Source organism: Merops nubicus, unplaced genomic scaffold (assembly GCF_000691845.1).
Source record: "Merops nubicus isolate BGI_N331 unplaced genomic scaffold, ASM69184v1 scaffold17539, whole genome shotgun sequence".
NCBI classification, from domain to species: domain Eukaryota; kingdom Metazoa; phylum Chordata; class Aves; order Coraciiformes; family Meropidae; genus Merops; species Merops nubicus.
In genome coordinates this window covers 21,565-33,695 of record NW_008633280.1, presented here as the reverse complement: position 1 = coordinate 33,695, position 12,131 = coordinate 21,565, and the positions used below count along the sequence as shown (strand labels likewise).

General features: G+C 36.4%; 1 protein-coding gene across 1 annotated transcript in view; it reads left to right on the top strand.

The window, feature by feature from the left end:
* Positions 1–462: 462 nt before the first annotated feature.
* CFH (complement factor H) overlaps positions 463–12,131 on the top strand; it is a gene marked incomplete at its 3' end in the record, with an annotated part of 32,992 nt that continues 21,323 nt past the window's right edge. The window contains exons 1-5 of the mRNA XM_008948214.1: positions 463–523; positions 4,421–4,603; positions 7,202–7,307; positions 8,572–8,648; positions 10,038–10,232. Of these exons, the coding sequence (XP_008946462.1) occupies positions 463–523; positions 4,421–4,603; positions 7,202–7,307; positions 8,572–8,648; positions 10,038–10,232 (622 nt within the window). The remainder of the gene's footprint in view (positions 524–4,420; positions 4,604–7,201; positions 7,308–8,571; positions 8,649–10,037; positions 10,233–12,131) is intronic.

Sequence of the window (12,131 nt, the reverse complement as noted above, 5' to 3'; positions counted from 1 at the left end):
TATGTATACAGTAGAGAAGTTTTGTTTTGCATACATTTAATGTGAATTTCTTGATTTTAACTGAGCATATACAACTCAATGAATCACAAAATACTTTATTTGTGCAACTTCTTTTGGATACCAAAGGAAATAAGGTTATCAGAGTATGGAAGGATTAATATGAAAAAACAAGGTATGCTGTAAAAACAAGCAAACCACAGGAAAGGACTGTGTCAACCAAAGTTGCCAGCCATTTATTTATGTGTTCATCTAGCAAAGTTTGGAGAGGGAGAAAAAAAAAAAAAAGAAACACGTATATGTTGCAAGAGGATTAGCGGAAGTGACGGCTGAAATCAGAGTATAAATGTTTTGCAAGGTCAGTCCCTGGAGCAGTTAGTGAGCAAAATAGAAGTGGAAATAACACAAAGTAAAAAAAGTAGGCTACAATACTAAATGTGTTTGCTGAATTTCTGAATCTCTAGGATGTCATTCCTGGGCTATACAGCTATGCTCTTATGTTGGATGTATTGTACTGCAGAAAGAGGTAAGCTTTAATATGGGGGAAAAAAAACAACAAAACAAACCAAAACAAACCTTTCTTAAATTGTACGTGGAGATGGTAACTAAAATAATATGTAAATAAAATGTTTGCATTGTAGCCTATTTTAATGAACTTCTGACAATGATAGAGATCTCTTCTGGCTGTATTTAGCACCTTTAGTATTTCATATCATGTCAGAGAAATTATTTCACCTGCTTATTTTGGACTGCTGTTATTAATCTATTGCACAACTTCTTAAATGGTTAGCGTCCCTATCAGCTAAAGCCAGATAACTCATTTGTTAATAATTATGTTTGTTAGTTATTCTAACACTTAAAACCTGTAAACAGACGGTAGATTAAAATAAAAAATATTTGATAAATATGCATTTATTTCAGTCAGGAATAATCTGTGAGATAATTTGAGAAAGAGGAATAATTACTAAATTGATTGAAAAGCTTACAAAATGTCTGTTGACTGACTAGTTTTAATCCATGAAATGAGATAAATGTATACAGATATACTTTTGTACATGTTTAAAGAGGTGGCTGTTGTTCTGGGTAACTTTTCAGACGCCTCTAATATTTTGTGCTTCTCTGTTAAATTTATTTTTCTCGATAATTTTTTTTTATATTGTTTATTGTATGCTTAGTAAAGTAATTTTTTTTGTGTCCAGTCTAGCTTTCTGGACTTAGGCTGTTGCAGAAAGGGTGCTATATGGTTTTAAGCTAGTGGGTCTTTTCTTGGTTCAGGTTATTTTTAATTTTAGGTGAAGGTTTATGAAGACATTAGTTACAATAGACTGATGGATTTTACTTTGAATATTTGAAAAATCTTGACATTAATCAAGTGCATTATCTTTTTAATATATTCTCATAATAAGTACTTCTCCAAAGCAACTAATAAAGTCTGTTTGCAAAGAAGTCCAGAAAAGTCCTGGAATATGTAAAGAAAGTTTGCCTGAATATACACTTTCTTTTCACAATGCTTTCTTTAGATCAGAGAGATTGTAAAGGAATGTGAATGTAGCAATATTTGATTTACCTGGAACAACTATTACCATGGGTCACGCAGGGTTCTTAGGTCAAACTTTATATTGAAAATCTGTGTGAGTTGTTCAAGAGCTTAGATTTGCACATGCAAAATACTTCTACCTGAATTCATAATTTATGCTTAAACATATGGAAGTTTCTGCCAGTATAGTGGTAACAAGAAAGCAGCTTGAATTATTTCTAACTAAGGTCAAGTCAAATATAAACACTAAATGATTAATTCCAGCTCTCCTGGTCCCTTACTAAAGGATTTGAAGGTATGCCATCAGTGCATACTTTCTAATATGAAAATAAATCAATCCAAATTTTGGCGTGTACACATGGTGGGTGCATGATATAATTAATATAATTTTGAAGTACATCCTGTCATCAGTTTTCTCAGGCTATTAAGAAAATGCATTAAAAAAAAAAATAGAGAATAATCAGCAGTAGTCAGGAATACATATACACAGTGTGACACTTTATGGTATCACATAGTTTAACATCAGGGCAGGAGTGATAAAGAACAATCAGAGTTGAAGTAAAACCCCAAAAAAAGCATGTCTTAGTAATGATGAAGAGACTTTCAGGATATTGTCTTTTGTGTTTTGTTTTTTGTTTTTTTTTTTTTTAATGTAAACAAGGTAGAGTTATGAGGCCTCATTCTGTACAACAAAGAAGAAAAGTTTAATACAACCCAGAAGTAAAGGAGGAATAGAGAAGGACAGCTTTCTCTGTACTAAATAGCCTATTTTTTTATATCATAGAATTTGGTGTGTACTTTCTCAGCTTGCAAACTGAAAGCACTAATTTTAATGACCTCTTACGAAAAGAAAAAATAAATGTGGAATTAGAAAAATTCATTTTCTCACCGTTACAAAGAGCTTTTTTGAACTAAACATTTTTAGCACATTTGAAAGAACTAGCCAGAAGATTCTTGTTCGTTTTATTTATTCCTGCATTTTGCAGAAACGTTGCTGAAAAGTGGATGTAGCTGAATCTTGCAAAAGCCCAGCTTCCTTTTTTTTGATAGTAAGGTAGTACCCTCTAGTGGACAGAAACAGAAATTTTTACTGAGATTTATTCTTTGGTAGGAGGGCACATATTTGCTGAAGTAGTTGGAAAAAAGGTCAACGTGTGGGCGTACTCTTCCTTTAGCAACTCAACAGTATCGTCAAAGCTTGTCTACTCCTGGCTACTTAAGACAAACAAAGTTCTTAGACCTCACAGTTAACATTCTTTCTTTACATTTTCAAAATACTGTAGCTACAGAACAAGTAAAATTATACAGTTGATTTTTTTTTTTCCTTATTAAATATATCTTACGTGATTTTTAAACAATTTCCTAAAGTTATGCCTTTAATTTGATAGGTATTCCACTGATGGAAATAAACAGTGTGTGTTCAAGGGTATGTCTTTGTACAAATAAAGTAAATCACTTTCTGTCCTTTGATGCGGAAGAATGAGTGTTGATTCTGCTCCCTTTGTATTAGAAATCACAGCTACTTAGTCCATGGTTGTGAGCTCCACAGCTTAGTTCAGCGAGCCATAACTCCATATGCCTCACATGAGGAAAGATCCTGAGTATTTTTCCTGTACTCCCACTTTCTGGCAGAACCTGGAGATTCCATAGGAAAGCTTCAGTGAGAGTATTGCTGCTTTCTCAGACCTGTGGCCTTGCAACTAAACTGGTGAGAGCACTTTTGTGCCTGCTCTCTACTGAGTAATGGATCTACTCACCAAGAAATTTCTTTCCCATTTATTTTCTATACAGAGGTTTCATTTATTTTCCAAGGCTTAATTTCTCAGAGGTTGTTTTATTATTCTTGAGGAATTCTTACCTTTCATGTTCAGATATAAACCAGACGTCATTGCATCTAATTAGCTAGACTCTCCTGACTCTGTTACTTTCTGTAAAGTTTCAGTCTTTAAAAGAAGTACATTTCAGTCACCCAAGCACAGAGAATTAGTCACTGAAACTAGGTCAATTATAAACAACAACAACAAATATGTTTCTTATTAGTCTTTCATTAACAGCTTCCCAATGTTTGATTTTTCCCTTCTAAAATTGTTGAGGGACTTCTTAATAAAATTAATTCAGGCTCATTTCTTGCAATTAATATGGACTTGGCTGTCCATTTTGTGAAGCTTTTTGGGGAGGATGGTATAATTTTGAGCAAATAGAAATATCAGATGCCACCATCCACCCCTCAACTGGAGTCAAAATGCTTTGAAACTAACAAAGGTCAAAGTGAATACCCAGTAATTAGGTCATGTAACAAGTAACTTATCCTAAGAAATAATCTCTTGGATGGAAGGAAGTAAGTTTTGGAATATCAGGGGATCTCAGCCTGGAGAGAAAGTTTAGCCAATGTAAAGGTGAGGGGAGATTTGACAAAACTTGATCGAATGACACATGAATTTAGTTTCAGTAAGGATGGTGCTGGCAGCAGAAGAAAATAGTTTGAAAGGAAGGTGCAGAGTGCACTGAGTTGCTCCTTGTGGTAATGGAAGGACAAGCATGGAGGAGCTCCTGTAGATGGAAGGGTGAGAGATGTCTGTGGCTAGAACCAGGGCACTAATCTCATCTCTAGTCTTTGTAACTAAAATCTATTTAATGAATTATGACTGTCCCATGGGGTTTTGCAGCACTTGCTTGACTATTTGTATGTCCTTCTGTATGTCTATTCATATTCCTACAAAATGTGGATTCTTGACTGCATCCTATTTTGTGGTGATTAAGTAGAAAACATATGCTCATTTGATCACAAATGTCCCCAGGAGTTCTTGCTACATTTTGTATTGTAAAATTATTTTGGTATTTGTAGCACACGATTCAGTCACCAATATTTTTATTTGCAACACTTAGCTTGTCAAGAACCTCCTCCTAGGAGGGTTAAAGAAGTGCCTACTGAAACGTGGAACAAACCTCCCTATCCACATGGTACTCAAGTAACATACAGATGTCGGCCTGGATATATAAAACTTGGACGAATCGTGTTTGAGTGTGCTGATGGAGCATGGAAACAACTCCCAGGGGCAGAATGCAGAAGTAAGTATCTATGCTAAATATGATATGACAGATCACATTCCTTGGCAGTGATGTAAATGTGAAATTGGCGTTGTATCTTTACCTGTGAGCTGCTTATTTCAGCATCCTTTAAAACATCATCCTAAAAAGCATGTATGGGCAAGGAAACATTTTTGGAAGTTCTTAGTTCTTTCCCTCCAGATCAAAGGATTTTTTTTTTTTTTTTTACAGGACAAGATCTTATTCTAAGTCAGCCTTGTTAACCCAATTTCTGTTATTAAGTTGTTGTCATTAGGAGCTTGCTTCCAAAATGTAAAAAAAAAAACTAATGCAGATGCAGTTTACAGACTAAGCAGAATAAAGCAACTGACCACAGGGTAGTGAATGCAACAGACAATATTGCCTTCTTTTCAGTTTATTCAACTACTTCTTATGAAAGCTGTAAATTCTTGGAAGTAGGAAATTATTTTCCCAACCTTCTCTTTTACTCTGTGAAGGAAAATTCATTATTAGGATGTGAGCTGCTCTTTTTTATCTCTATTATACTGTGTTAAGAGTTTAGAAGTATCTCACACCTTCATATGGAATTCCTTAGTGAAGAAATTGAAGTTTATTATTGTTAGTCAACAGTTACCTCTTTCTGTATAATATGAGTTTTAAACATAAGGAAATTTTAGACATGCCAGCTTTTTTTCTTCCATATCTAACACAGAGTAGAATATAAATGTTTGGTTTAATAATATAAAATTAAGTCTCAGGTGTCATTCAAAGACAAAGCATGAGTAGAAATGAATGTATGAAGTCGTTACTAGTTTCTTTTACGTTTTTTGAGTTAGTCAACTCCTCAGTTTTTATATGTTTGTATAACTACTCAGTGAGCACAATTCATTCAAATGACACAAAATTTGGTGTATCTTTTTCGTAACACATTTTAGTGAATACTGCAGCCCAACAAATAGATACTGATACTGGCAAGGTGCAAGTGGAAAGCCAAAAGAGATGTTGTGCTAGAGGTCAAATGATCACATTCCCTTTTCAGGATAGGCTACACTAGACAGCAGAATTGATCATGTAATTGTTTTCTGTCAATCACACTGGAGCAGGTTTAGGGCCTACTCAAAGACCTCTTCCTTGGAAAAAAACAGATGTTGATACAATTCAGGAAATGAAATTGCCTAGGTTGACAAGGATCAGGAAATATTTCTTCTGAGGAATCATAGAATGTCTGGGCTGGAAGGGACCTCCAAAGGTCATCTAGTCCAACCCCCCTGCCACAAGCAGGGACATCCCCAACTAGATCAAGCTACTCAGAGCCTCATCCAGCCTGATCTTGAATGTCCCCAGGGATGGGGCCTCCACCACCTCTCTGGGCAACCTATTCCAGGGATCTGTCACCCTCATATTGAAGAACTTTTTTCTAGCGTCTAACCTAAATCTCCCGTTTTCTAGCTTAAACCCATTACCCCTCACCCTGTCACTACTAACCCTTGTGAATAGTCCCTCCCCTGCTTTCTTGTAGGCCCCTTTCAGGTACTGGAAGGTCGCTATAAGGTCCCCCCGGAGCCTCCTCTTCTCCAGGCTGAACAGCCCCAACTCCCTCAGCCCGTCCTCATAGGAGAGCTGCTCCAGCCCTCTGATCATTTTGAGGAGGCCTAATAGGTTTAACTACAGAGTTTATTTTGCAGTCTGTGTTATAACATCAGATTTATTTTGGGGCACCACAGTATAAGAAGGACATGGAGGTGCTGGAGCCCCAGGTCCAGAGAAGGGCAATGAGGCTGGTGAGAGGGCTGGAAAACATGCCTTATGGAGACTGGCTGAGGGAACTGGGGTTGTTTAGTCTGGAGAAGAGGAGACTGAGCAGAGATCTTATTGCTCTCTTATAGGCTGGTGTTGGTCTCTTCTTCCAAATTAATGATGATAGGACAAGAGGAAATGGCCTCAAGTGGTGCCAGGGGAGGTTTTGATTGGATATTAAGAAGAATTTCTTCACTGAGAGAGTGGTGAGGCACTGGAACAGGCTGCCCAGGGAGGTGGTGGAGTCATCGTCCCTGGAGGGGTTCAAAAAATGAGTGGATGTGGCACTTGAGGCTATAGTCTAGTGGTTAGGGAAACGTTGGGATAAAAGTTGGGCTTTATAACCCTGGAAGTACTTTCCATAGTATGGTGATTCTATGACTGAGAAAATTTCATTACCAGTCATGAATGGATTCTGTAGTAGAAGCTTTGAACTAGTTTATGTCAGAAGTTGTATGAAAAGCTGAAGTTACATCCTGCCATTAAACCTTGCATAAAATTTAAGATGAGCTCAGCCTTTTTAAAGGAATAAAACCTGCTAATTTGTTATTTAATAATAATTAAAAAATAATTTTAAAAAAAAGAAACCAAAACAACAAAACCAAAAACACAAACAAATAAGCAGATTCTTACTACATTGTGTTCTCATTGAGGATAGTGAAAAAGAAGGGGTTAATAAAACTACTGCTCAGCATTTTTGACATTTTGAAAGCCCTGTACTCGCTCCTGATTACTAGAAAATTTCTACCTTTCACACTTTCACATTCCTATGTATGATGTAAGTAATTTTTTTCTTCTTTTTTTTTTTTTTTTTTTCACCAGATAAGCCCTGTGGCCATCCTGGAGATATGGAGTTTGGTACCTTTGAACTTACCAGTGGAAGTGAATTTGTATTTGGTGCCAGAGTTGAGTACAGATGTAATGATGGGTAATACTTACTTAATTCAATATATGAGAGTTAACATAAAGTGTTAATATTAAAAGAAGTGTCAGTTATAGATTTGTTGTCTGTAATGCAGCTGCAACTTATTAATATTTGATGCTTGGTTATTGTTTAATTTAAATTTCTGCAGTTACAGTAATACTAAAGATAACTCTTTCTCATATCTGGTGCTATTGAAGGAATCAAACTCATGCACCTGAAGCTGTCATCCAAAGAATCTAAACTGTGTAAAGCTGTAGGTAATTTGAAATTGCAATGAAAATGCAATTTTGTATGCAGGAATCAGAGCTCTTAGTGAGCAGTCATGATGGCGTCATGTTAGTAAAGACACCAGGCCACACATCAGTCTCCTATTCAGAACCCCACCTCACCAGTCCTGCTTAAATCATTTTTGTGCATTATGAACTAAAATGTAAAAATGTTTGAAGCAAGACATTTCTGTCTGGTAGACTCAATAACATGTCTTCACTGACTGCTTGGAAAAAAGTTCTTCTCTATTCCTCCTCTATTCATCTTCTCCAGTGAAAACTGCATCACGGCAAATGTATAGTGTTGTGCTTAAAAGTATGCCTATGACAGGATTCTTTCCTTTGGAGAGGCAAATCAGCATGGTACAGTGGTGTAGCCATGCTTTTGCAGTCATTCTGTTGCTGGAATCTAGTTTGAGTTCCACAAAAAGAGTTCGAAAATCAGTATTCTCCTAAATCCCTTAAATTCAGACAGTTCTTCAGTGTCATTTCAGACTAATTGTACTTCCTCTGGCTACATTTCAGGCAACTTAGAAGCCATGGCACTGGGGACGTGTTGCCTTCAAACCTAAAATAATACTAGCTTATTAAAATCTGAGATACATATGGTTTGGATTAAGTCCTAATTTGACGCTGTCATGTAGCTTTCAGTTATACCAGAGCACAAGCAACAGGAGTTTTACTCTGCTTGTTATTGATTGTGTAAATTACCCCTACGTTATTTGTTATGTATCCAAAGCTTGCTAGCTCTGTAATGAAGAAGCCATCTTACTCATTAATTCCTGCTTTGTGATTATTTTTCAGTAATCAATTTTTTTCTATGTGCAGTTAAACAAAATAGAGAAAATGCAGCCCAAAAAACTACTCAGTTTTGTCACATTTCGGTTAGTCTGTGGTAGAACAGGTGAAACCTACTTTCTTTGCTTCAAAAGCAGCAGCACTGCTGTTTCTGTCACATAATGAGACTGCATTTTAGCATTATTTACTTTTCATTCGCTAAGATACTGGATGCTCAGCCAAAGAAACTACCGTGAGTGTCAGGCAGATGGATGGAGCAATGACATTCCTCACTGTGAAGGTAAATGGAGTTTGACATTTAATTCTTTATCAAACTTTCTTTCTGTATGTCTGATACTATCTAAAACTAGTCTGTGATCTTTTTACTACTTCACACATGTCTAAAATCAAATCATGCAGCAGTGAAGCTTTTAATGACTGCTATAATGACAGCCATAACCTTTTCACCAGTTTCAAGCCTCTATGATTATGAAAATAAGCTTCCTTTCTTCTCACAAATAATTTTTAACCGGTATTTAAATTTTTTAATTTTACTGTGCAGCAGTAAAATTTCTCTTTAGCTTAAGCATCTAATGTCAGGAAAGAGTCTCCAAGTAAATCACAAATGAAAGTATGTATCTTTCTCTTGTGTACAGTTTGTTGTCTGTGTTTTGACATTTCCTTGGTCTCACATTTGGTTTACTGGGTTTTGAGTGTCCTCAGTTTTAGGCATACAGATTATCTCTGTCTGCATGGTAAAGAGCAATGGCTTCCAACATTTTTTTTTTGTCACATGTCACTAAGATCCTGCATGACTGAGGAGTTTTCATTAGGCTGAAATATGATTGCCTATGAAAGAAAGTGTTTAATAGCCTAATTGTGAGTAACTATGTGAGCTCATAGAAAAGGCAGATGACTTACAAGACAGAGAATGTTGTCTGAGAAAAGTGAGAGCTATGGTAGGCAAAACACCAGCCACTTTTGTACATGCTCACTGATATCTAAATGAACATATAAGAATGAGCTCTTATAGTAATTTCTTCCTTAATAAGAAATATCCGATGACATAGGTTCATTCTTCCCTTTTCTGCAGTTACAAAGTCAGGAGATACAAGGGGTCTAAATTAACAGCTGACATTGTATTTGCTTACTTTAGTAATATAATTGTTCTGCTATCCTTAAGTAGGAATTTTATTTAGTAACTGAACTGTTGCAGACAGTTTACAACACAGCTATCTATATCTATATAGCAAACTCAGTTTGGCACAGCTCTAAATTAAGTTATTCTAGTATGGCAAAGTTTAATGGCCCTATGTGTCACTCAAGGCTCATCTAACCATTCACTGAATTCATAGGATTGTAGGATAATTTAGATTTTGCAAGACCTCAGGCAGTCATATAGGTCAGTGGATGCTCTGTCGTTAGCCTTCAAAGGCAGAGAAGAGGATGATGAGGGCCAGTCTACAAACTTCCTCCTATGTCAGTCTGTCTTTTTGCTTAGGGTTTTGTATTATATCTGTCTGAAATGGTATTTGAATGTAAAACAAGGGTGTATTTTTTTTAAATCTGTAAAGCAATTACAATTTTTTCTGTATTTTAACTTTTTGTGTGTGTGAATTTATTTTACAGAATAGCCCTCAAAATGGCTGTTTGTTTCTTTTTTTATTTTTTTTTTTTTTTTATCTGCCAGTGGCAAAGTGTTTACCTGTAGATGCACCAGAAAATGGAAGAATAATTAGGACTGATGCTTCTGAGCTAGGCCAAGAATATTCCTTTGGCCAGGTTATCAATTTTGAATGTGAAGCAACGTACAAAATGGTTGGATCTAAAGAAATAGTTTGCACTTCTAATGGAAAATGGAGTAGTGATGTGCCTCAATGCCAAGGTAAAAAGGACATTGTTTATTATCTGTAATTGAGAAGCTTTATTCTCACAGATTTCTAAGGACTGGTTACCATACGGCAAACTACAAAGCTTTCACTTTATTCCACAGCAATTAAGCATAGTTTTTCTGTAAACAATCTCCATTGCATATAGGCATAGGATAAGAAAGAGGAATCAGAGAATGTTGGATGCTAATATAGTCATAATGGACCATCTGTTTTTTCCACATCTTCACTACAAGCTATATGTTTTGCCAGGCTGCACTCAATTTCTTTGAAACTAGCTTTGATGTGTTTACATGAGATTCAATAACTTCAGTGTTGATGTAACCAAAGTAATTACAACCAATTTTGAATCTATGTGAGCTGAGTTTAAAAAATAAGTATGATTTTAATTCACTTAATGCTTTTAGGGTGTGTAAAATACAAAGAAATTATGTATTTTTATTTCTTCAGACTAATGTGTTTTGAAAAGTTATAAGGTTAATCCATGTTCAGTTTTTACAGAACCACAGAATCACAGAATAGGTGAGGTTGGAAGGGACCTCTGAAGGTCCCTCAAAGCAGTCAGGTAGGGCAAGTTGCTCAAGACCATGTCCATTAGGCTTTTAAACATCTCCAAGGATTGAGACTCCACAACCTCTCTTGGTAACCCATTCCACTGTTTGAGCACTCTTAAGTAAAAATGTTTTTTTCTTATTTTTAAATGCTATTTCCTGAGTTTCAGTTTGTGCACACTGCTTCTCATCTTGTCAATGAGAAGGGTCTGGTTCTACCATCTGTACTCCCGCCTGTCCCACCACAGTCAGGAATTTATACATATAAATTAGATCTTCCTTCCCCTGCAAGCCTTCTTTTCTCTAAATTCTCTTAGGCTTCTTTTTATCTGACAGTTTTTCCAATTCCTTAGTTATCTTCATGTCCCTTCACTGGACCTGCTGCAGTGTGTCCATGTCTTTCTTCTACTGGGGAGCTCAGACTGGGGCACAGCACTCCAGATGTGGTCTCACTGATGCAGAGTAGAGGGGAAGGATCACCTCCTTTGACCTGCTGGCAACACTCTTCGCAAAGGAGCTCAGGATGCTCTTTTCTTTGTTTGCTGCAAAGGTCCATTACTGCCCCTGTTCAACTTGTCTGTCATGACTGCAGTTTTTTTCTGCAAAATGACTTTTCAGTTGACCCCACCCTGCCTGGCCTGCAGGTTGTACTGGTGGATGGGGTTGTTCCTCCCATTTGGCAAATAGAGATTGTATGGGATTGGATTGCCAGTACGTAAGAATGAATCCCAGGAGGCTTATGGTAACAATCACTGTTACGTATTCAGTCCCTCAAGTTTCTTAGATTATTTATACGTTATCTGGTTGGGAAGTATGTGTTTAGAAATGCAGTGGATATTTCAGGATTTCAGATACATGTATGGTTTGTTCACAATTTCAGCACTGCATTGTGCTGCTTCGAAATCCTCACTTATTACAATTTGAACAGCACAAAGTGGGATTAAACAGATGTTTGTAACATTTGCAGAATATAGTGAATTTTATTAAACAGTGACGGTTCTACTGAGCTATATTTAATCCTAAATAGAAAGTAAATCCAGCAAAGGAATCCAAGAGAACTCTTTGGTGTTCTGCTCCATGGCCTAAGAAACAAATCCTTGAGTATTTTCTGGATTTATGGATGCAGTTTTTGGAAACTGCAAGATCTTGGTGGTTTTATTTGCTTGGGCAAGGAGCCAGGGATGCTGAGGTTCTTTTGTAGACAGTTCAGCATTGCAGTGTCAGTTTTCCAATTAGTTTAATTTTTTTTTTTCCTGTTGATGCCACAATTAAACTGTTCATCTACTGGCTATGAGAGAGCTTTAGGTTTTCAGGAAGTTATAAGGAAATAAAATTATCTGAAAA